Source organism: Aotus nancymaae, unplaced genomic scaffold (genome assembly GCF_030222135.1).
Source record: "Aotus nancymaae isolate 86718 unplaced genomic scaffold, 86718_ANA_hifiasm-v0.15.2.pri h1tg000008l, whole genome shotgun sequence".
Taxonomy (NCBI): domain Eukaryota; kingdom Metazoa; phylum Chordata; class Mammalia; order Primates; family Aotidae; genus Aotus; species Aotus nancymaae.
Window position 1 is genome coordinate 4,482,521 of NW_026988419.1, and position 22,271 is coordinate 4,504,791.

Sequence of the window (22,271 nt, forward strand, 5' to 3'; positions counted from 1 at the left end):
TGAATTAAGAGTTATGCTCATGTATGTATGTATGTATGTATGTATGTATGTATGTATTTTATTATTATTTTTGAGTCAGAGTGTTACTCGTCACCCAGTCTGGAGTGCGGTGGTGTGATCTCAGCTCATTGCAACTTCCTCCTCCTGGGTTCAGGTGATTCTTGTGTCTCAGCCTCTCAAGTAGCCGGGATTCACAGGTGCCTGCCACCATGCCTGGCTAATTTTTGTATTTTTAATAGAGACAAGGTTTTGCCATGTTGGCCAGGCTGGTCTCGATCTCCTGACCTCAGGCGATCTGCCCGCCTCCCCCAGCCAGGTCATGTATTTAAAGGACTTTTGTATGCATCATGGGTTTTTGTTTTAACATTAATCCAGAGGCTAGAATTTGATTCAGTGGGTGGGTGGAAGTTGAGAGGTGGGCTTCTGATTATCTTAGGGGAATAAAAGTCTATAAATTATATTAAAAATAGAGTAGGCCATTGTGAGAAATTTCATATTGGGTAGGTTATTTTATTTTAGATATCCTTTGTTTTATTCCAGTTTCTAAGAATTGAACTTATTAATTTAAGTGTGACGTGTTTCCTCAGGTAAAGACTTATTCTAAGACGTAATTGGTCAATAGGAGAGGTAAAGGAAATGTTTTAAAAATTGTAGGACAGTATTTTCAAGATACTTTGTGAAAAACCATTCCCCATGTTCAAGTATTATTCAAGGAAATTCTAGATAAGCAGGAACATATTGAAAGCTGTGGGAAGATTTGCAGTAACTTCTTAACCCAGTGTTTTACAAATTAATTTGACCAACTATTATTACTTTGGGAGCCGGCAGTGGTTCATGGAATACACTCAGGAAATGATATAATGCATTTAGTGAGGAAGCTTGAACAGGAAGACCTTGTTATTGTGCTGCTTCGTCAACTGTTGGTAGGCCAGTGAACAAGTTCATGGTGAGGCACTAGGTCTGATCTAGTGAAACAGCTACTTTAGTGACAGACTTCCTGAAGCATTGTTGCTGGCTCGCTCTATCTCATCAAAACAACTCTGAGACAAAGGTCATTCTGTGTTGCTTGTTAGAAGTCTGAGTATCCCAAAAAGAAGAGTGTTACGTAACGATTTTTAATGTACATTAGAAAGGTATTGCTATCTCTGCTGTTTAGCCTCAGTAGATAGACATTTTTCAAATTTACATGGCATAAATATAAAACCAGTAGGGTAATGTAATGATATAGTTTGATTTAAAAATATTTTGATAATATTTTAATATGCTTTAAATAATTTTATAACTAGTTTGTCTTCAAAATATATTTTGTTAATCTTCCTTCTTTTAAAAGTTAGCTAATTATTATTATTTTTTGAGACGGAGTCTCGCTCTGTCACCCAAGCTGGAGGTACAGTGGTACAATCTTGGCTCGCTGCAACCTCCGCCTCCCAGGTTCAAGCAATTCTCCTGTTTCAACCTGCTGAGTAGCTGGTATTACAGGTGCACACTGCCATGCCCAGCTAATTTTTGTAGTTTTAGTAGAAATGGGGTTTCACCATGTTGGTCAGGCTGGTCTTGTACTCCTGACCTTGTGATCCGCTCGTCTCAGCCTTCTGAAGTGCTGAGATTACAGGTGTAAGCCACTGCACCCTGCCCTAAAAGTCGGCTAATTTAAAAAAATTTTTGCAATAATTTCAAAGTGAGTAGATTTTGATGGTATAGAATTATAAGAAACCATTAGTGATCAAAATGTATTTATGGAACCTGTTATAGGAAAATTTATATTTCCAGTCTGATGTTTCTATTGAAGATCTACTTTACTCTCTATTATTATTATTATTATTTTTTGAGACAGAGTCTTGCTCTGTCACCAGGCTGGAGTGCAATGATACCATCTCAGCTCATTGCAACCTCCACTTCCTAGGTCCAAGCAATTCTTCCGCCTCAGCCTCTGAAGTAGCTGGGACCACAGACGCGTGCCACCACGCCCAGCCAATTTTTTTTTGTATTTTTAGTAGAGATGGGGTTTCACCGTGTTGGCCAGGATGGTCTCGATCTCTTGACCTCATGATCTACCCTCCTTGGCCTCCCAAAGTGCTGAGATTACAGGCATGAGCCATTGCACCCGGCCTACTCTCTATTATTTAAAGTGCATGTTTATTTAATGTGCCCTTTATTAATAACATAGCAGTAGTTAACAGCTTACTTTTGTCTTGAGTTTCATATTCTCCTGCTGACTTGCATACAGCCTGTGGTTATTATCAGACTTAGATGAGGACCAGGCAAAAGCCAAATTCTAGAAAGGAGATTCTGATTAAATTAGGAAGACATAGTGCTTTGCGCCTCTAGCGTGGAGGGAGGAAGTAAGAATGAGTTGAGCAGGAGAGACAAATATAAGTTAGACACTTGGTTTCACCAACTTGCATCTTGTACAATCATCTCTACTTAGATGTGAAAAACGTAGATTATCTGTGAGCCCTGTGAAAAGTTGAGCAGGGAGCTTAAAAGGAAAAGGCTTGAGTGTCAGTTTTCCATATTACAAGGCAGCTATTAAAGTAATTTAGCAACTTAAAAGTTTAATAGTTCAATATGTGACCGCTTTGAAAAATTAACAAATAATCCTAGTAGTTTTGATACTTTAAAAAAACTTTAAAAACGAGTCGCCAAATTTTAAAAAGAGATCATTTAATGGAAAATACAGCATTGAATTCTTTGTTAACAAGGCTTTGCTTTGTATTACATTGTTTGGAAATTATAAATGACCATGTTATATAATTTTGTGTACAAGGTCAAAATAAGAATTAAATTAGCCAAATGTTTTACTTACACTAGTAATTGCTCTTTATATTCTTACCTGTATTCTGGATTGGTTTTGACATTTCTGATTCTGAAATATGTTTGTTAAAAAAATCCAGAAAGTACCAAAATATACAAAGAGGAAAAATAAAAAATCAGGGCTACCTCTTTTTCTTTTTTATGGTGTGTATCTTGCCAAAATTTTTCTCTTTATATTTATCAGCACTTATGTACAGTGTAAAGTGAAAGAGTTATATAAGATTTTTTTTCCTCCTCCTTCAAGAAGATGATCATAGCTTACTGCAACCTTAATCACTTAGACAAACAATCTTCCCACCTCAGCTTCCCGGGTAGCTGGAACCACAGGCACATGCCACTATGCCCAGCTAATTTTAAAAATACTTTTTTTGTAGCTATGAGGTCTTACTATCTTGCCTAGGCTTGTCTCAAACTCCTAGACTCAAGTGATTCTCCTGTCTAGACCTCCCAAAGTGCTGGAATTATAGACATGAGCGACTATGCCTGACCAGATCTATTATTTTTTTTAAAAGCAGTTTCTGCCACATTGCCCTTTTCTATAGCTGATTATTTTGATGTTTTGGTGTGTAGGTTATGTGCTTTTATGTATCTGTTTGTTGAGTTCCCCTTCCCCCATCCTCCCACAGTTTGCTCTGTTGTATTTCCCTTATGGAAAATGAAGATTTTGCATTCTAACCTTACCCCACCCCATTCACGTATCGAAACATATACTGTTACGTACTTCCCATCTTTTCAGTGATGATCAGTACACAGAATTTATTGTATTATGAACATCTAAATGTTATTTACACTGAGCCATGTAGGAACATTTCCTTTCTCACACATCTTTGCTTTTCCTGAATTTTAAATTCCTTTTTTTGTTGTTGTTGTTTTCCTTACTTTCCTATGAACTTACTCAGACTCCGCTCTCCTAACTGTCACAGTCTTTTCAAGCTGTCTACATGCATCTGTTTCATCTTCCTGAAGAAATGAGGCCTCTGGATGGTTGTTCTTTAAGCCTGTTTATACTGCTTTAGCCTTGGGATTTTCTTCAGTCTTTTAAAGTTTTCCTTTTCCAGATTTCTTGTCATCTTTTCTTGCTTTCTTGTTTTGGTGGAACATTTCTTCTTCTTGATTTTAAGGAAAAATATTTATGAGATTTTAATATAAAATTTATTTTTTCAAAATTTGAATGTCTGAAAATGTATGATACCTAATGTTGATACTTAGTTGACAGATTAGTGAATATAGAATTCTGGGTTGGGAGTTACTTTCCTTCAGAATTTTGAAGAATTAGTGTCTTCTGTCTTTCAATACTGGCACCATTCCTATTTCTGATTTGTTGTATATGTAACCTCTTCTATGGAAGCTTGCATTTCCATTATTTAGAAGTGTGATGATATTGCCCATTGCTGTGAATTCATTTGCATTCCTTGATAGGATGACCACTGTTTTGCTTTCCCTGGATCTAGGGCATTCTGAAGACTCAGAACTTACAGCTCTAAAACCAGGATAGTCCTAGGCAAACCCTGCACTTGTTTCTTTTCACTGTATTGAGTGCTTGTCCTCTTAAATGGTCTTGATCTTACTCCTTGACATTGCTTTCCTTTTTTGTACTGTTTCTGGTAGATTTCTACTTCATCTTCCAGCCCTTCTCTTGAATTGCTTTTTTTCCCAGTGTTTGCCGTCTTTTATTTCCAAGAGGTGATTTTGTTTTCATTTCCTTGTTTATAGAATCTTGTGTTTGGTTATGATTGCATTTCTTTTTTGATGACATTAATGAGTTTTCTTTGCCTGTGTAATCTCAAGCTTTTGTGTGTGGCGGGGAGGGTGCATTTTGGGTTGTATTTCATGCTAGGATCTTTCCTCAGCTTCTGGTAATTTTGGTAATTCCTTAAGTGTAATTTGAGACATACTTAAGTGTAATTTGAGACCAAAAGTCTTAATTTGTATGCTCTGAGTACATAAGTGAGGTCTGCCCGAGATTTATTGTTTAGTGATCTGATTGGGTCGTTTCGTTGTGAACTTCCTCTTATTATTTTTAGATCTTTTTTTCTTCAGCTGGTAAAATTCCACAGAGAAGATTGTTTCAAACTCCTACCTCAAGGTGAAGCCGTAACTGTCCGAGTTCTGGGGGCCGAGTGGGAAAAGAAGGCTCAGAGGAAGGATAATGTATATTGTCAGACAGTGTGTCTGTACTTGATTTTCCTCTCTCCCTCTTATTTTTGGTATAGTGTACCTGTTTATACTGTGTACTTTTAAGTCAAGAATTTTTATATTTTATACTTTCTAAAGAATAAAGGTCTTTTTTTTTTGCTGGAACCAGAGAGGAATGGTTGCCAGCTGTGCAAGTCGGGGAGGGGATCTGGGGATCTGGTGCTTTATAAACAGTCTATCAGCCAATCTTCAGTTTTAATCCCAATGCTACCCTAGAGGTATCTGGCACCATCAGATCCTAAGCCTTTTTGGGTTTCTGTTGTGTCAGTTTAATTTGTACCTAATCTCAGCTTTCTACTTTCAGCTTTTTGGACTTCCCAGTGCTTTTAGTCCTGGCATTTCTGGTTTTCGTCTTCTAAAATTGTTTTGTAATCATAATGTCTTCCGTTCTTCTCATCCTTGTAGATTTATGGTTCAGATTGTTTTAATGCCATGTTAGTGGTGTTTCATGTGGAGACAGAGTGAGTACATGTGTGTTAAATCTTTTGTCTTTATCCTGAAGGGGGAGACACTTCCCTATGCATACGCAAAAGTGTGATCTCGCTATACATGACAGTAGGCATTGCTTTTTGAGTGCCTGTTAGGGGCCAGGCTCTGAAATAGACATTTGTTGTCCATTAAATTTCACATTCAGAAAATTAGAAAATCTTGACAGAGCAAGGTAATAGTTGTGGAGAAACAAAAGTGCTTTATTTGCCTAAACACTTTTGTAATAGACTAGTTTCCTTTCATGTAACTATAAATTACATCATTTGTAATGGCTAGATATAGATGTACCCTAATTAAGTATGGCTTTGTAATTTACACCGCTATTTCCTTGTTAGGTCACTGGTTATATTCTTTTAGATATTGACATATATTTTCAAATTGCACTTAGAAATCTATGAATTTATATTCCCACCAGTTGTGTAAAAGTGTCAGCTTGTTCACATCCTTATTAAATAACTGTTTTCTTGAATTTTCAGTTACCATACTGTTTTATTTAACCAACCCCTATTGTTGGGCATTTGGCTCCTTTTTAGTTTCTCCTTGTTGTAGATAATGCTTAGATGAATACCTTTGGACATTTCTAACATTTTTAATTCATATTGACAAATCAGTACTTGAAATGGCTGTGCATTGACTAGGAAATAAAAATTTGCTTTAAAAATTGCTTTTGAGATTTAGCTCATTATCTGCAAAATGTCTTATTACTGAGTTATTTTAAAACAAAAGTCTGATTTCTTTTTATAACCTCATAGATTACTTTTCATTTTTGAATTTATTTTAACCAAAGTGACCATTAATATAGTTACACAGGCATACCTTGGAGATGTTAATGCACTCAATTCCCAATCACCACAATAGAATGAGTATCACAGTGAGTTCCATGAATTTTTTTGTTTCCCGGTGCACATGAAAATTGTATTTACACTATACAGTAATCTAGTAAGAATGCAATAGCATTGTGTCTTAACAAAAAAATATGTACCTTAGTTAAAAATACTTTATTGCTAGAAATTGCTAATGATCATCTGAGCTTTAGGGAGTCATAATCTTTTGCTGGTGGGATAGTCTTGCCTCAGTGTTGATGGATGCTGACTGATGAGGGTGGTGGTTGCTGAAGGTTGGTGTGATCTTAGCAGTTTCAAAACGATGATCTTTGCATCGTTGATTGACTTTTGCTTTCACGAAAGATTTTTATGTATCATGTGATGCTTTTTGATAGCATTTTATCTGTAGTAGAACTTCTTAGAGAATTGGAGTCATTTTTTCTTCCTGCTGCTGCTTTATCACTAAGTTTATGTATATTTTAAATCCTTTTTGTCATTTTAGTGGTGTCCACAGCATCTTTCTGTGAGTAGATTCCATCTCAAGAAAAAAAAACCACATTTTTTTCTTTTTAAAGAGATAGGGTCTTGCTCTGTCACCCAGGCTGGAGTGCAGTGGTGTGATCATAGCTTACTGCTCAAGTAATTCTACTTCCTCAGCTTTCTGAGCAGCTGGGACTACAGACTTGTGTCACCAACCCAGCTAATTTTTTTTTTCCCCTAATTTTTTGTAGAGACAGGGTCTCACTATGTTGCCCAGGATGGTCTCAAACTTCTGTCCTCCAGCAGTCCACCTGGAATTCAGAATGCAGAGACATTCTGCATTCTGCACTACTGGGCTTACAGGTGTGAGCCACTGTACCTGGCCAGTAGTCATCCTCTGATAGGCCTATAAATGTAAATGACTTGTAGCAATTTTTTTTGATACCTGCTACCCTTGTTTAAGATATTAATTTGTATATTATATTCTGTTAAAATATCAAGATGTTATATTTAGTTTGTTTTGGATGAATTTTTATGTGTGTGGTTTTTTGTTGTGTTTTTTTTTCTCCTTCAGAGTCCAGGTCAGTAACAAATTTTCTGCTAATGGCCGTATAGTAAATAATTTAGGCCTTGCTGACCATGTACAATCTTTGCCACATCTTCTTCATTGATTACTACTCTCTGGAATGTATAAACCATTCTTAGCTTAAGAGTCTCAGGTTGCCAGTCAAATTTGTCCCACAGTCTGCTGTTTTGTCAATTCCTACTCTAGACTAAAAATTCTAATAATGGCATATGGTCTGAATTTTGGGGTTAGTGATGGATATTCAACCAAAATTAAATGGAAACACACATCAGTTCACATGATAGGTAAAGCCCAGAGAATGTCTAGCTTCACGCTTGGCTGGATCCAGAGGTCAAATGAAGATAGCACTGACAGTCTCACATCTTGTGACCTCCCTCAGCCTCTCCCTTTATAATAAAAGCGGATAATATCTAGTCATTTATATATCAACATTTAAGGAAAGTCCTTGATTTTCTTGGGTTATATACCTGTCCTTGAATGAATCAGTATGGTGGAGGAGAGAAAAGGGGGATGATGATGAGGATTGGTGTTTGACCCTCTTGTGCAGTAGTAGGATTGTGTTGGGAAAGACATTTCCAGTGGTACCACATGAAGAGGCAGGAGATAGCTCTCCAGAGAACTTTAAAAATAAATAGGTAGTGTGCTCAGAAAAAGAGTTTCTGTACATTAAAAATAGGTGTATGTACTTGATCATCTAAATGTCACTTTAAAATGCATATGTAAGTTGAAAGATAACAGTAATTATTTGAATGTAATATTTATTTATGGAATGAAGATCTTTAATCAACTTCCTCCCATCTTCCGTTTTCCATTCCTGACTGATCTTTATATAACCTTATCAAATACACTGAGATTGATGCTTGCTTTGACCTCTTATATAACAGAATGAATCTTTAAGAAGATGGAAAGTTAATTATTCCATTGCTAGAATATTTTATCATGGTGGGGGAGACTTTATTTTCATTGTGAGACTATGTAATAGGTCTGATACGTGTATATCAGATTACCATGTGAAAGATTAGCATGCCTTTAACATAGACCATGTAAGAATGGAAGATTGCATAAAAACATGACAGTGAATATGTATTGCTCAGTTGTCTATTTCTAATTTTTAAGTAACGTAACACAATTAAGGGTAAAAGCCATTCCAGTTATTGTAGTGACCCACCTTTGGTGACTCCTTTTAAGTAGGCAGACATATTACTTGAGCTCATTTCTCTTGCACAATGATGAGATTGGGATCATTTAATAATAGTCTAATGAGAAATACATTTTAAAATTTATAAAATTTCAAGTAGACAAGGGAAGTAAATGATGTAATAAGAAGTATCCAAAAGCATCTTAACTATTCTTATATATGAGTCCAGTGAGTAAAATACCTGATGTCATTGCCACTCCTCAGTCTGGTTCTTTTTAAATGTTGTTTTAAAAATTCAAGCTTACAACTTTTCATTATCTCACATTTCAAAAGTCAGACCTTGCAAATTGCCTGTGTTTTTGAAAGACTGAAACCTTGAACTTTAAATAAATCAGTTTTTTAAAAATTAGGAATGCATGTTATCTTTTTTTCTTTCTTTTCCTCCCTGCTTTTCTCCCTTCCTCCCTTCCTTTTCTTCCCTTTCTTTCACAAGGTCTTGCTCTGTCACCCAGGCTGGAGTGCAGTGGTACGATCTGTGGCTTTGGACTGCTGGGCTTAAAGCATCCTCCCCTGTCAGCCTCCTGAGTAGCTGGGACTATAGACATGCATCACCATGCCCAGCTAATTTATTTTTTATTACTTTTTGTAGAGACAGGGTCTTAGAATGTTGTTGATGCTGGTCTCCAACTCCTGGGCTCACCCATTCCTCCAGCCTCAGCCTCCCAAATTGCTGGGATTACAGGCATGAGCCACAATATCCAGCCTGTGTTTTAGTTTGCTGTTTTGTTTTGGTTTTCTTGTAGAGACAAGGTCTGCGTTGCCCAGGCTGGTCTCAAACTGTTAGGGCTCAAATGATCCTCTGGCCTTGGCCTCCCAGAGTGCTGGGATCATAGGTGTCAGCCCCTGTGCTCAGCCTGTTTTTGTTTGTTTGTTTTATAGACTTGTCTATATTGGAGAACAGAACAATTAGGATTTTTAGGCAGACAATACTAACTGCCAGTTTTTTCTTTATCCAGAGGTTTAAAGGTTATAGGAACAAGTGCATATATTCTTACACCAATATATTAAGGTCAAGAATTTTGGGGAAAAGAGTACATCTACATTTATACCTAATTTCATTCACAAAATCTTTGTGGATAAAAGTTTATTAATCTGACCAGTGATGTTCTTGTTGAGTGACATCATAAAGGTAAACAATAAATGTAGTTTTGCTGCATTACAGAGCCTGGGAAAGAGGAGTGTATGTGCATGTGTATATATCTATGTATGTATGTTTTAATTGGTGGTCAGTAGGTTTACACTTGTGTTCTCTCCTCTATTGAAATACTCCTTGCTTGATCAGCAGAATACAAGGAAATTTCAGTTCTACAAAATACTGTATTTTTATATGGACAGTGCTAAAGTTTTTTGTTCAGAACCAGTAAAGCAAAATTTTAGCAACTTGTGAGAAACATATTAAGATGTATTCTTAATATACTCTTGTTTTTCTTGCTTCAAAATGAGCTTTGGATTTGTGTAGTTGGCTAGCTTATAAACCTTTAAGCAACTCTGTAAATGTTGTTGTATCTGAAAAATAGAAATTATCTAACGTCATATCTGAAAGTGCTTTTGAAAACCTCAAATAGTCTTAAGAATAAGAATAGTATGTTCTAGTGTAGTCAATTTGCTAAATGGTCAAAAGAAGGTTAATCTGTCTTTATCTTCAAGAAAGTAATCTTATCCAACTACTTCAAACTTGAACTTTTCTTTCTCCATGAATGTCTGCCATTTCTGATGTTCTGAAAATGTTTCAGACTTTTGGAAGAATAATCCTTGAAAGGAATTTAGATAGTCCTTCCAAGGTTTGACTTGGTTTATTGAAATATGCTCAGAAGTTACCAGTTACCAGTTTTCACTACATAAGATGTGTTGCCCTATTCAGGTATTTTGGGCAGAGATGGATATATAAAAGCTAATGTGGTCTCCTATCCTGGGTTCCCATAATGTTGCAAATAATGATAACCTCTTTTCCACTAGAGAGCATTATACATAGCAGCTCTTTACTGTGAGATTGTCTTTCAGACCATAGCATGTTAAAGGTAATCTCTCTTACTTCATCAGGAATGGAGTTACACAGTTGCACAGTTGTTTTATGATTGTGGTATGATTATGAAAGCCATTACAAATGTTTTTCTGTCTAGTCTGTTTTGGTTCTTCCCTTCCCTACTTCTCTGCAACTTAGTATGGTCCTCTTAAAGCTTACCACCAAGAATGGATAAACAGATTGTGGAACATTCACACACAAGAATACTACTCAGCAATGAAAAAGAATGGGTTACTAATATGTCTAAGAAAATGAATCCATTTCCAAAGCAGTGTATGGTTCTATTTATATGAAGTTCTAAAATAGGCACATCAGTGGTTGTCAAGGGCCTTATGTGAGAGAGAGAGAGGATTACCTCAAGGATCAGGAAGCACCTTTTTAGAGTGATGGAAATGTTATGTGTCTTAATGGTGATACTAGTTACATAGGTAAATACATTTGTCAAACTCATTGAACCACACACTCAGAATAAGTACATTTTATCACATTTAAGTTATAGTTGAAGACAGTCTAAAAGACAGTTAAATGATGAAGTCTGTTTTAGGGCATGAATAGTGAAAGAATGAAAAATTGATTAAAAAATATATCAGGACCTCAAATCAGCAGTATAGCGTACAGTACATTAATTTGAATATTTTATTTTTTAATGTCACTAGATAGATGCAAAAGTGTGTGCTCCCATCCATTACTGTATCATGTTATGGATAAAGATATTTTACTATTACGTGAATGAAGTACTAAGGAATACTAATGGCAGTAATACAAGGGATTTTTTTTTTTTAAGTGCTTTGTTAAAAGCAAAAGCACTTTGTGTTTTTTGGTGTGTGATTTTTTTTTTTTTTTTTGGAGACGGAGTTTCGCTCTTGTTACCCAGGCTGGAGTCCAATGGCGCGATCTTGGGGTGTGTTTTAATATAATAAACATTTGTGTATTTTTCCTCTCTAAACTGTGGATTCATAAGTCTATTTAGTAACACAAATCTGATAGAAAAGCAAGTGTGAAATTTAATACTTTCTGAAATAGTATTTTGAAGTTATTTATGAATTTTTAAAATATTAAAATGTGATGTTAATTAGCTGAACGTATTACTAAGCTAGCTCTCTAGATCTGTTCCCAAGCCTGTCTCTTAGGTGACCAGATTGTGTGCCCTGACAAAGACAGTATAGGATATCAGGCATATGATTATATCAAATAATTCTGGCAATATGCTTTGTAGAATACCTAAAAATAAAATTGAAATTTACAAAATTCTTAAGCCAATCATCTTTCCCAGTTAAAGTTTCATTCTTTGATTCTTTTATGTCAGCTTCAGTTGTTTAGATAATCTTTCCCAAAAGTTATTTTGAAAAAGGCCCAAAAGATATAGTTTAGATATCTAAAAGGTAATGCCTGTCTAAACATAAGATTTTTATCCTTATAGCTTCTGTTTCATGTTCACAGATTCCTGAATAAGTTGATTTTTCACTTAGCAACTCTCCTTTTAAGTCTGCTATAAAGACCATCCCAAGTTGAATGAGCTGAAGTTTTGAGTCTAAAAGATCAAGAAAATGTCTAGAATCGTTTTTACTGCTTCTCTCCAAGATCTTTTGCTGTTGCTTTTTTCCAAATCAAAGGAGTAAAGAATTTGGTTGTCCCCTTTAAAGTAATGAAATCAGCAACATTAAAACTTCCTGTAAAGAAGCAAGTGACCAGGACCAATAGTATAACTAATTAGTCTCTGAAAAAGTTAACAGCTATTTAAGATGATGCTGAGTTCTTATGGAAATATGATTGATAACTTTGGAGATCTTTCACTATTGGGGAGGTCTTTTTTAGATAGAGTATAGTGCCTACTTTGTCATAATTTATGGTAACATTGTGAGGGTTGTGCAAGGGTGGGTGGATGCTGTCTTGGCTTTCCTGTTGTTCATAAAATAGTGATAAACTTTACTTAATTGATATATATTTTTTGAGCCTATTGACTTGTAAAGGCATTAGCTTCCAAAATAATACATAAAGTGTGCTTAAGTGACTCTTCCCCCTCATTATACAATATTTTATAAATCAGACCTCCTAATAATCTTCAGTTCAGGTAAGGACATGTACCTTTCTGATGAGTGGTATAACTCATTTGGTTCTCATATCTTATTGATGAGCCTTATATAAACTAACCGAAATGGGACTATATAAGAACAGTGTAACAAAGTTGGTAAACTTAATGATGTTTAGTAAATTCTTGAAATAAATAGTATATCCAAAATCCTCGTCTTTGTTAGTGAAGAAGAAAGAGAAGCAGATGGGAAAAGAACTTTGAAAGAGGTTAGATAGTCAGGACTCTTGGGATAGGTTGGGTCAAGGTTGGGTCCAAGTGAGAAGACTGATCCTGAACTCGAGTGCCACCATTAACTTTTTCATTATGAATAGTCTCTGGAGGTAAAGCTAGCAGTACTACTGGAGAGATTATGGAAAGATTCTGTCGAGTTTTGAACAGGATGATGACCTGAAGAATTTTTTGATTTTTACTTAATGATAATTTCTCATTATAAAATTACACTTTCCCATTTTCCATGGATAGGTTTAAGAAAATCTACCAAGAAGCGCAGTGAGTCTCCACCTGCTGAGCTCCCCAGTTTGAGGCGGAGCACACGCCAAAAGACCACGGGCTCCTGTGCTAGTACCAGGTAATTTGTTTTTTTTCCATTTATGGTGAGTTCATTTGTCTTCTGTTGTTCAGTTTCAACTTTGATCAAAATTCTTAACTCCATAGGTAATTTCTTTTCAAGATGGAGTTTTGCTCTTGTCACCCAGGCTAGAGTGCAGTGGCACGATCTCTGCTGACTGCAGCCTGTGCCTCCCGGGTTCAGGTGCTTCTCCTGCCTCAGCCTCCTGAGTAGCTGGGATTATGGACACCCACCACCACGCCCAGCTAATTTTTGTATTTTTAGTAGGTACCGTGTTTCATCATGTTGGCCAGGCTGGTCGCGAGCTCGCAGCCTCAAGTGATTCACCTACCTCGGCCTCTCACAATGCTAAGATTACAGACATGAACCACTATGCCTGATGATTTTTCAGAAATCATTAAATTTTTTTTTTTTACTTGAGCAAAGACATACTGTAACATAACTGATACTATCTTCATGAATTTCTCCCCAATATTTATTTATGTGTTTTTACTAAGTTTTGATCATTCTGCTTCTTGATAATACTTTTATCCTCTACCTTTCCTTTGCTGCTACACTATTTTCACTGTACTATTGACAGTAGCGGGACCTTGGACTGTTTCCAGAGTTCTAGTCTGCCAAATATACTTCTAATGAGCATCTTTATGCAGATTTGGGTTGTTTTTTTAAAAGATAGTTAAGTTTCCCAATAGTGTGATTAATGAATCAAAAAGGATGCCTGTTTTAATGGTTGTACTATTGCTTAATTAGTTTCTAAAAGTGTTAGAACCAATTACTAAGTTTATGAATGGAGGGGAAATGTATTTAATTTTTATTTTATATAACACCGTCCTCTCAAGAAAAAGTATAGGTATTGTGTGTGTTCTTTCACATCTCCAATTCTAGCTTCTAGTTACTGTAGATCTCATTTCAAAACAACTACATTTGATGTGACACAGTTAATATTTCATATACCTTTATTAACTGATAGGGAATCTCAGCCTAAAGGTAAAAAGGTAAAAATCTTTTTCCTGCAACCTCCTCTCAGCTTTTCAGGCTTGGTCAGTTGGTCAGGTGCCATTCTGCTGCTAATTATTCAGTAGCTACATATGAGTTCTCTGTCTATGTATAGTCATACCTCTTTTAATGAGGAGGACATGTTCTCAGATGTGTGTCATTAGGTGATTTTGTTATGCAGACATCATGGAGAACACTTAAAACACAAACCTAAATAGTATAGCTTACCCATCTAGGCCATGTGGTAGCCTATTGCTCCTAGGCCTGGTATAGCATGTTACCTTACAGAATACCGTAGGCAATTGTAATACAATGGCAAGCATTTATGCACCTAAACACATCTAAACATAGAAAAGGGACAGTAAAATACAGTATTAAGAATCTTGCAGGACCATGGTCATACGTGTGGTCCGTTGTTGACAGAACCATCATTATGCAGCACATGACTAGCTTGTTCCCTCCAGTAAATGCATCAAAAACTAGTGATGGGAGAATGATTTTGTTTGCCTTTTCCCACTCAGGTTAGTAGAAAGATCTTTTCATTTCTTTTGGTTCTTACCTAAGATAACCTATTTTCTCTACTCTTGGTGGTGGTACAGTAGTGACATCAGTAAACAGTTTAACTTGTTGCCTATAAATCATAAGAAATATACCCTTACCACCTTAAACCTCTTCCACCTGTTTCTTAATTTTTCACATTGTTTAAAATAGCTGGATTTAGTACACCTGTTTGCTTTTGAGATTGCGTAGCAACTTTTCTGAGGATTTCTGAAGAAACTTCTTACTTTTCCAGAGATTTTGTCTTATTTTCGGCCAGATTTTGAATCTTAATTACTTAAGGTTTAGTCTGAGATGCAAACTCAATTTATTGTTTCTGCAAATTAATTTTAAGCTGTATTCGAAGTCAGGTAATCTAGTGTTTAATTGTCTTGCCTGCCCTGCTGGTCTCTGCAACCTTCTCTCTTTCAACACATGATAATTAGTGCATGTGAAATTACTTACTGTAGGCATGCTTATGCTGTGCACAGGCCATCTAATCTAGCCACCTGCTTGAAGTGCTCTTCCTGGCAAATCTTTTCTGAATTAGTTGGGATTCTGTTTATATATTGTGCCTTGGTCACCTACTCAGGGTGTCCTTGTTTCTCTTAAAAATAAGCACTCCTTGAGGGCAGCAACCCTATGTATCCAAAGTAGTCAGCCCAGTGTGCTGGTGGAGATTAGATCTTAAATGAGTGAATTTGAATCCCACTAACTTGTAGTTTTGTAAAATGAGTTTGGAATGAGCTGTTTCCTTGTGATGGAAAGGTGAGTGAAGCACATTTCTGTGTAGGGAAGCTTTTTCTGTAATGAGGAGAATAAACTCTTCCAGTGCTCTCAGGTAAGCCAGACCCTTTCTTTGTAGGTCAGTTGTGCCCATTTCTCTCACTTCATTGTAGTGTGACTTTAGTCTAAAGCACGTCTTTAGTTAAACAGGTTTCTGAATTTCTTAAGATTATTTGGGTAGCTTTTGCTTAAATGCTATCAAGTTTTAGTAATTTTCCAGGGGAGTATTTTTGCTTTTACCCAGTTTGCTTACTGATTTCTCTATTAAAGGAGAAAAAAAGGTTTGTCATCAATAAAATTTAATTTTCTTTCAGGTGGTCATTCTTTTTCCATAATTTATTGTGTCTCTGTCCTAAATGAATGTCTTTCCCAAATGTTATCTGTAATATATTTGTTAATAATACGAAATCCATAATTTATTTTAAAGAATGAAGTTGTTATTAGGATAATTATTTTTAGATGATTTAGGTAATGTGGAAATAGGGGCTGGGAATTTTTTCACATCTGTTCTTCTCTTTTTCCCTTCCTCTCATTCTCAGTGTTAGTCTGCAAGTCTTTGTATTAATTTTCTTTTTTTGAGACAGAGTTTTGCTCTGTTGCCCAGGCTGGAGTGCAGTGGTGTGATCTCAGCTCACTGCAACCTCCTTTTCCTGGATTCAAGCAATCCTCTTGTCTTGGCCTCCCAAGTAGCTGTGACTACAGGTGCATGCCACCATACCCTGCTAATTTTTGTATTTTTAGTAGAGGCAGGGTTTCATCATATTGGCCACTTTGGTCTTGAAGTCCTGACCTCAGGTGATCCACCCACTTCAGCCTCCCAAAGTGCTGGGATTATAGGCGTGAGCCACCACACCCAGCCAGTATTAATACATTGCTCCACTGTTTACCCTGGAAATGATGTGCTATTTAAAATAAATTGAATTTTCTCTGCAGGAAGTCATTTCTGTTTCTAAGGATGACAATAGCTCCCAGTAACACAAAAGCTTGTATTGTAAATGCAATATAACTTGGAAGAATTTTAAATATACAAAGTCTTGGTTGTTACACATGGTGTTTTTCTGCACTTATTTTTATTTAAAAAGAGAACGAAGAAGAAACTGGCTTTGTGCTCCATGAATTTGAGCTTTGTGTTTTCTATACATTGCTCTTGGTTCACTGATAATGCTGCCCATGATGACATTTTTCTGTTGTAGTCGGCGAGGCTCTGGCCTGGGCAAAAGAGGAGCAGCTGAAGCTCGTCGACAGGAGAAAATGGCAGACCCTGAAAGCAACCAGGAGACAGTAAATTCTTCAGCTGCTCGGACAGATGAAGCTCCCCAAGGAGCTGCAGGTAGATTGGTACTTCTTAGCTTTAAAATGCATCTCTGTCTTTTACAGATTTGATGGGCAGAGGGAGGAAAGTATGCTAGATGTTACTATCATATAAACTTCTCATTCTGTTTTGTTTTAGTTTACCAGTTTGATATATTGATAGTTGGATTTGGTTGTCATTTTAAAATTCTCATCCAGATTTGCACTAATTACATTCAAAAGGCTTTTAGGAGGAAGTAAACTCTTTTCTGTGTAAGCCTTTTATAAACTCGTATGTATAACTGCCCATTGATTGAAAGAATTTAAATTCATAGTAAAAATGTAAGAATATAGTTTAAATTGCTTCACACATATATAAATTCTAAATTAGAATTTTTGTAAACCCTAAAATATAAGTATTCCATTTGAACCTTAGCTATAAGAATAGTATTTATATTGTTAGGGGCTCCTTGTTTTTATTCTTGATATATTAGAAACACAAAAATTAAGGCTTTTCTCTCCTTTCAGCTTTAAATATGTACCCATTACCTATACCAAAACAAGACTAATACTTCAACTATTAGTTCTGGCTGATAAATATCAAAATGCAATTTCTGTTGATATTTGTAAATGACATTAACAACAGATAAAAAATGTTAAAATCAGTCACTATAGGCTTATATGTGTGAGTCCCTTAAATCAGATGATACACGCAGGTTTAGATACAGGCATATACTTCCTTTTGAACAAAGATATTTCAGGTACAATTATTTACTATTAGAATATATTGTCATATGTCATAGTTGGCCATGAAGGTTGTGATTTGCCCACCACTGATGTCTTCTTGTTCTGTCTAGCTTAGCATTTATTTTTTATTTTTTTTTCAAGATGGAGTCTCACTTAGTTGCCAGGCTAGAGTACAGTGGCATGATCTTGGCTCACTACAGTCTTCACCTCCCAGGTTCAAGCAATTCTCCTGCCTCAGCCTCCTGAGTAGCTGGGATTATGCACGCGCCACCACACCCAGCTAATTTTTGTATTTTTAGTAGAGACAGGGTTTTACCATGTTGGCCAGGATGGTCTCGATCTCCTGACCTTGTGATCTGTCCGCCTCGGCCTCCCAAAGTGCTGGAATTACAGGTGTGAGCCACACCGCACCTGGCCAGCATTTTTTTTTTTAAGCCACAATACTTTCTCAGTTTTGTATGACAAATTAAGTGGTGGGAGAAGAGTTTTTTTCCCCCTTATTTATTTTCCTAGAATAGTAAGGTTTAAATGGTAGATATTTAGAAAGTCCATTTCATTGCAACTCATTAAAACTGGTTGTGACTTACAGCCTATCCCACTGTTGTGCGCTCCTTCCTAGTCTTTCATTGTTTATTCATAAGCTTGAATGTGGAAGTGGGGCAATTCCCAAATGGGTAACAGAAAAGGAGCTGCTGGCTATTAATGTAGACTCATTGCAGTTATTACTACAACTAATATTTATACAGTGTACACTACATTGCAGTGCAGCCATAGTATTAAGCACATTACATATATTCTCATTTAATATTCCAAACAACCTGCTGAGGTGTGAGTGCTGTTATTATCATTTTATAAGTGAGGAAAATGGAGACAAATATTGCTTATACTTGATCAGGGTTACAAGCTGTGACGTGTGACTTCCCAAAGGCAGGCATATTTGTAACAGCATTGTTGTCTATTTCCCTGAAGTTGCAAGAGTTTATATAATTCATAGGATATATAATTGAAGGCTGGAATGGGAATGAGGTGTAAAATTTTGTTCCCCTGTTTATTTACCTAAGAGGATAAAAGCGTACGGGAATCAGGCTCATAGAACTGCCTTTCTAAACACTTTTAGGCATTCCATTGTCATTTATGTTTGAGATCACAGTGTGATATAGGTGTTTCCCAAGTTGTTTATTGTAGCTGATGATAAAAAATACATGTGGCGTGTGCACTTGCATTAGAGGAGGGCTGACTTCATTACGTTTTGGAGGATAGATCTCTTATGAATTACAGGAATTTCTCTGCTGTCTCATGAAAGTATGGGGAAAGAAGCTAATTAACAGCTTTACATTACATTCTTCATGATAATATGCTTTAGTTTCTGTATGTGTAAAATGGGAATGTAAAAGAAAATACAAACCTAAATTAGTATGGAGTATAGGTTTGTGGACTTAGAGCTCCTTTTGACAAGTAAATGTTCTCAGGTAGTACTTGTATAGTCGATATAAGACTCCATTGGAAACATTTATTTGGAAATAATGTTTTTATTCTTTTTAAAAGCCTAACCACATTAGCTCCTCATATAAGAAAAGCTAACTTTTGAAGTTGAAAGTTAAGTGTTTGCCACACTGTCCCAAGAGTCAGAGGCAGACGCCTATGCATTCTTTCTTTTTTTTTTGAAGAGGAGTTTCTCTCTGTTGCCCAGGCTGGAGTGCAGTGACACGATCTCAGCTCACTGCAACCTCTGCCTCCCGGGATCAAGTGATTCTCCTGCCTCAGCCTCCCAAGTAGTTGGGACTACAGGCACCTGCCGCTATGTCCAGCTAATTTTTTCATTTTTAGTAGAGATAGGGTTTCACCATGTAAGCCAGGCTGGTCTCGAACTCTTGACCTCAGGTGATCCAACCACCTCAGCCTCCCAAAGTGCTGCAATGACAGGCGTGAGCCACCACACTTGGTTTCCTATGCATTCTTAGTTTTGGACATAATCAGAACCGTACAGCCTTGTATAATGTTGCTAAAGTCTTGCAAATGCTAGGCGTACTAAAGTAAGAAAGGAAGTATTTTTCTTTATACTTGTAAAACAATGTCAGCTCCATTTTGCTTTGAGTACCTTTATGGTTTCAGAAGAAATGATCAGGTTAGATAATATAAAGAAAATTTTGTTAACTTTGCGTCAGTTGGTTAAAGTATAAAAACCTGTCACTCTATAATAGAATGTTTGTATTCTGATTTACACAGTATCTTCGTGTTTTCCTTTATGTACATTGTAAACTGTCTTACACGGTACTATGAAGATATGTTAAGACTAAACAGGAGAAATATCTGTTGAAAATCTGGCATTGGATTTTATCTACTGAGAGTTATATTTTTATATTTGTCTCTGGGAAGAAATCTGGCCTGTGCCCAAGGAGGTTTGAAGCCTTGACTAAAGAACTGTAGCTGAATCCTATTGACTAATTACGTTTTCATACCTGCATGACTTTATGGAACTGCTACCTCTTTACTCCTAATTAAATTAGCCAAAGGCTTGGCTGGTTTAGGTTTTCTAATTTTCTAAAACATACAAAACTAATGTTTGTTTTTGTAAAACCAAACTAATTTTGTAAAACATACAAAAATAGTTTTATATATGTTTTACACAATTAGATAACTCATAACTCATATCTAAACTTCCACTTTAGATAACCTAAACTACTTCATAAAAGTGAACAAAAGCTTAATACTTGCTGTCAGAGGTATGGCAAAAGAATTCTTTTCTTCGCAGTTAGTTTCCAATTTCTGTCAAAACAAGCACCCTATCTCCCATTGAAAAATCAGACTTTTGGTAGTAGCTGACACCTGTAATCCCAACACTTTGGGAGGCTAAGGCCGGTGGATCACTTGAGTTCAGGAGTTTGAGATCAGCCTGGGCAACATGGTGAAATGCTGTCTCTACAAAAAATACAAAAATTAGCCAGGCTTAGTGGCATGTGCCTGTGGTACCAACTACAGTGGAGGCAAGAGGATGGCTTGAGCCCTGGAGGTGGGTGTTGCAGTGAGTTGTAAATTGGACCACTGCACTCCAGCCTGGGCAACAGAGCAAGACCCTGTCTCAAAAAAAAAAAAAAAAAAAAAGGTTCTGTGGCTCACCAAAGGTTAGGACCCTGCTGTAATAGAACCTTAGATAACCATAGCAACTCTTTTAATTATGTTCTTCTATAGGTTTTATGTTTTGCTTAATTGATGTCTTTGTGGCACTGCAATTTGAGGTATTAAATATGAAAGTCATTAGAATAAAATGTTTAAGAAGCAATGTAAAGTAGAAACCTTTAATGGTTGTAGATCTAGAGAACATTTTAAAGTAAAATCAAGTAGATTCTCTGATAAATAAACTTAAAAACAAGGCAAGGCGGGGCGAGTGGCTCACACCTGTAATCCCAGCACTTTTGGGAGGATGAGGCAGGTGGATCATGAGGTCAAGAGATCGAGACCATCCTGACCAACATCGTGAAACCCCGTTTCTATTAAAAATACAAAAAAATAGCTGGGCGTGGTGGCACGTGCCTGTAGTCCCAGCTACTTGGGAGGCTAAGGCAGGAGAATGGCTTGAACCTGGGAGGTGAAGGTTGCAGTGAGCTGAGATAGCACCACTGCACTCCAGCCTGGGCGACAGAGCAAGACTCTGTTTAAAAAAAAAAAAAAAACACCTCAGCCGTACTCTTAATAGATTAGGTTTTTGTGTGTTTGTTTTTTAATCTGTGGGCTGCAGAGTGTATTTTAAAAATACCAACTATTTCATTTGTTAAAACTTGGTATTTGCTTTCCACATAGATGGAAGAGTCTTAAAATAAGTTTAAGAGCCATTTCAGTTATAATTGTACCTAGTAACAGTACTTGTTAACAGCATTTCTGTATAATGTGAAGAAGCAACTGTATTTGAATTAAAAATCACTGCTAAAGAATATATTTGAGTCATACAGTTTCTAAGGGTACAACCTGTGAAGTCAGACTTCATGAGTTCAAGTCTCTGATACATAACTAGCTATCTGACATTGGCCAAGTATGCTGAAAGTCACAAAACCTTAGTTTCCTTATGTGCATGATGATTATGATACCTTTTGTACAGTTATAAGGAAACTTACATAATGCCTATGTATAGTAAGTGTTTCATAAATGCTACCTACCTGTAAGTAGCATTGTAGCGTGCAGTTATTGGTTAATTTCCTTTTTCTTTACCAGAGTGTGGATTTTGCTCAACCTTTATACAATTTTAGTATTTCTGTTAATCTGTCTGTGTGTAGCTCTAAACTTTTGGGAGTGGTGGAGTTTCCAACATTTTTGTAAAAGGCCAGATAGTAAATGTTTTATGCTATATGTAGTCTCTGTTGCAAGTACTCAATTCTGTAATTATAGCATGAAAGCAGCCACAGACCTGTAAATGAATGAGTACAGCTATGTTCTAATAAAATTTTTATTTACAAAATCATGTGGTGGACTGGATTTGGCCTTTGGGCCATAGTTTGCTGACCCTGTTGTAAACCATAAGTTTTTCTAAGAATTATTTTAAATCCCAATAATGAAGTTATATAGAAAATACTTAATGGTGTGTGAAGAGAATGGTAATATGAAAATATAGTCAGTGGCTGGTATTTTGGTATCTTTTACTTCAGACAAGCTC

General features: G+C 36.3%; 1 protein-coding gene across 24 annotated transcripts in view; it reads left to right on the plus strand.

Moving 5' to 3' along the window:
- The window catches only part of TRIP12 (thyroid hormone receptor interactor 12), a 159,121-nt gene that overhangs the window by 67,755 nt on the left and 69,095 nt on the right, over positions 1–22,271 (plus strand). For all 24 annotated transcript variants that reach the window (XM_021676899.2, XM_012434063.3, XM_021676897.2 and 21 more), the window contains 2 exons: positions 13,165–13,270; positions 16,783–16,919. In XM_021676899.2, the coding sequence (XP_021532574.1) occupies positions 13,165–13,270; positions 16,783–16,919 (243 nt within the window). The remainder of the gene's footprint in view (positions 1–13,164; positions 13,271–16,782; positions 16,920–22,271) is intronic.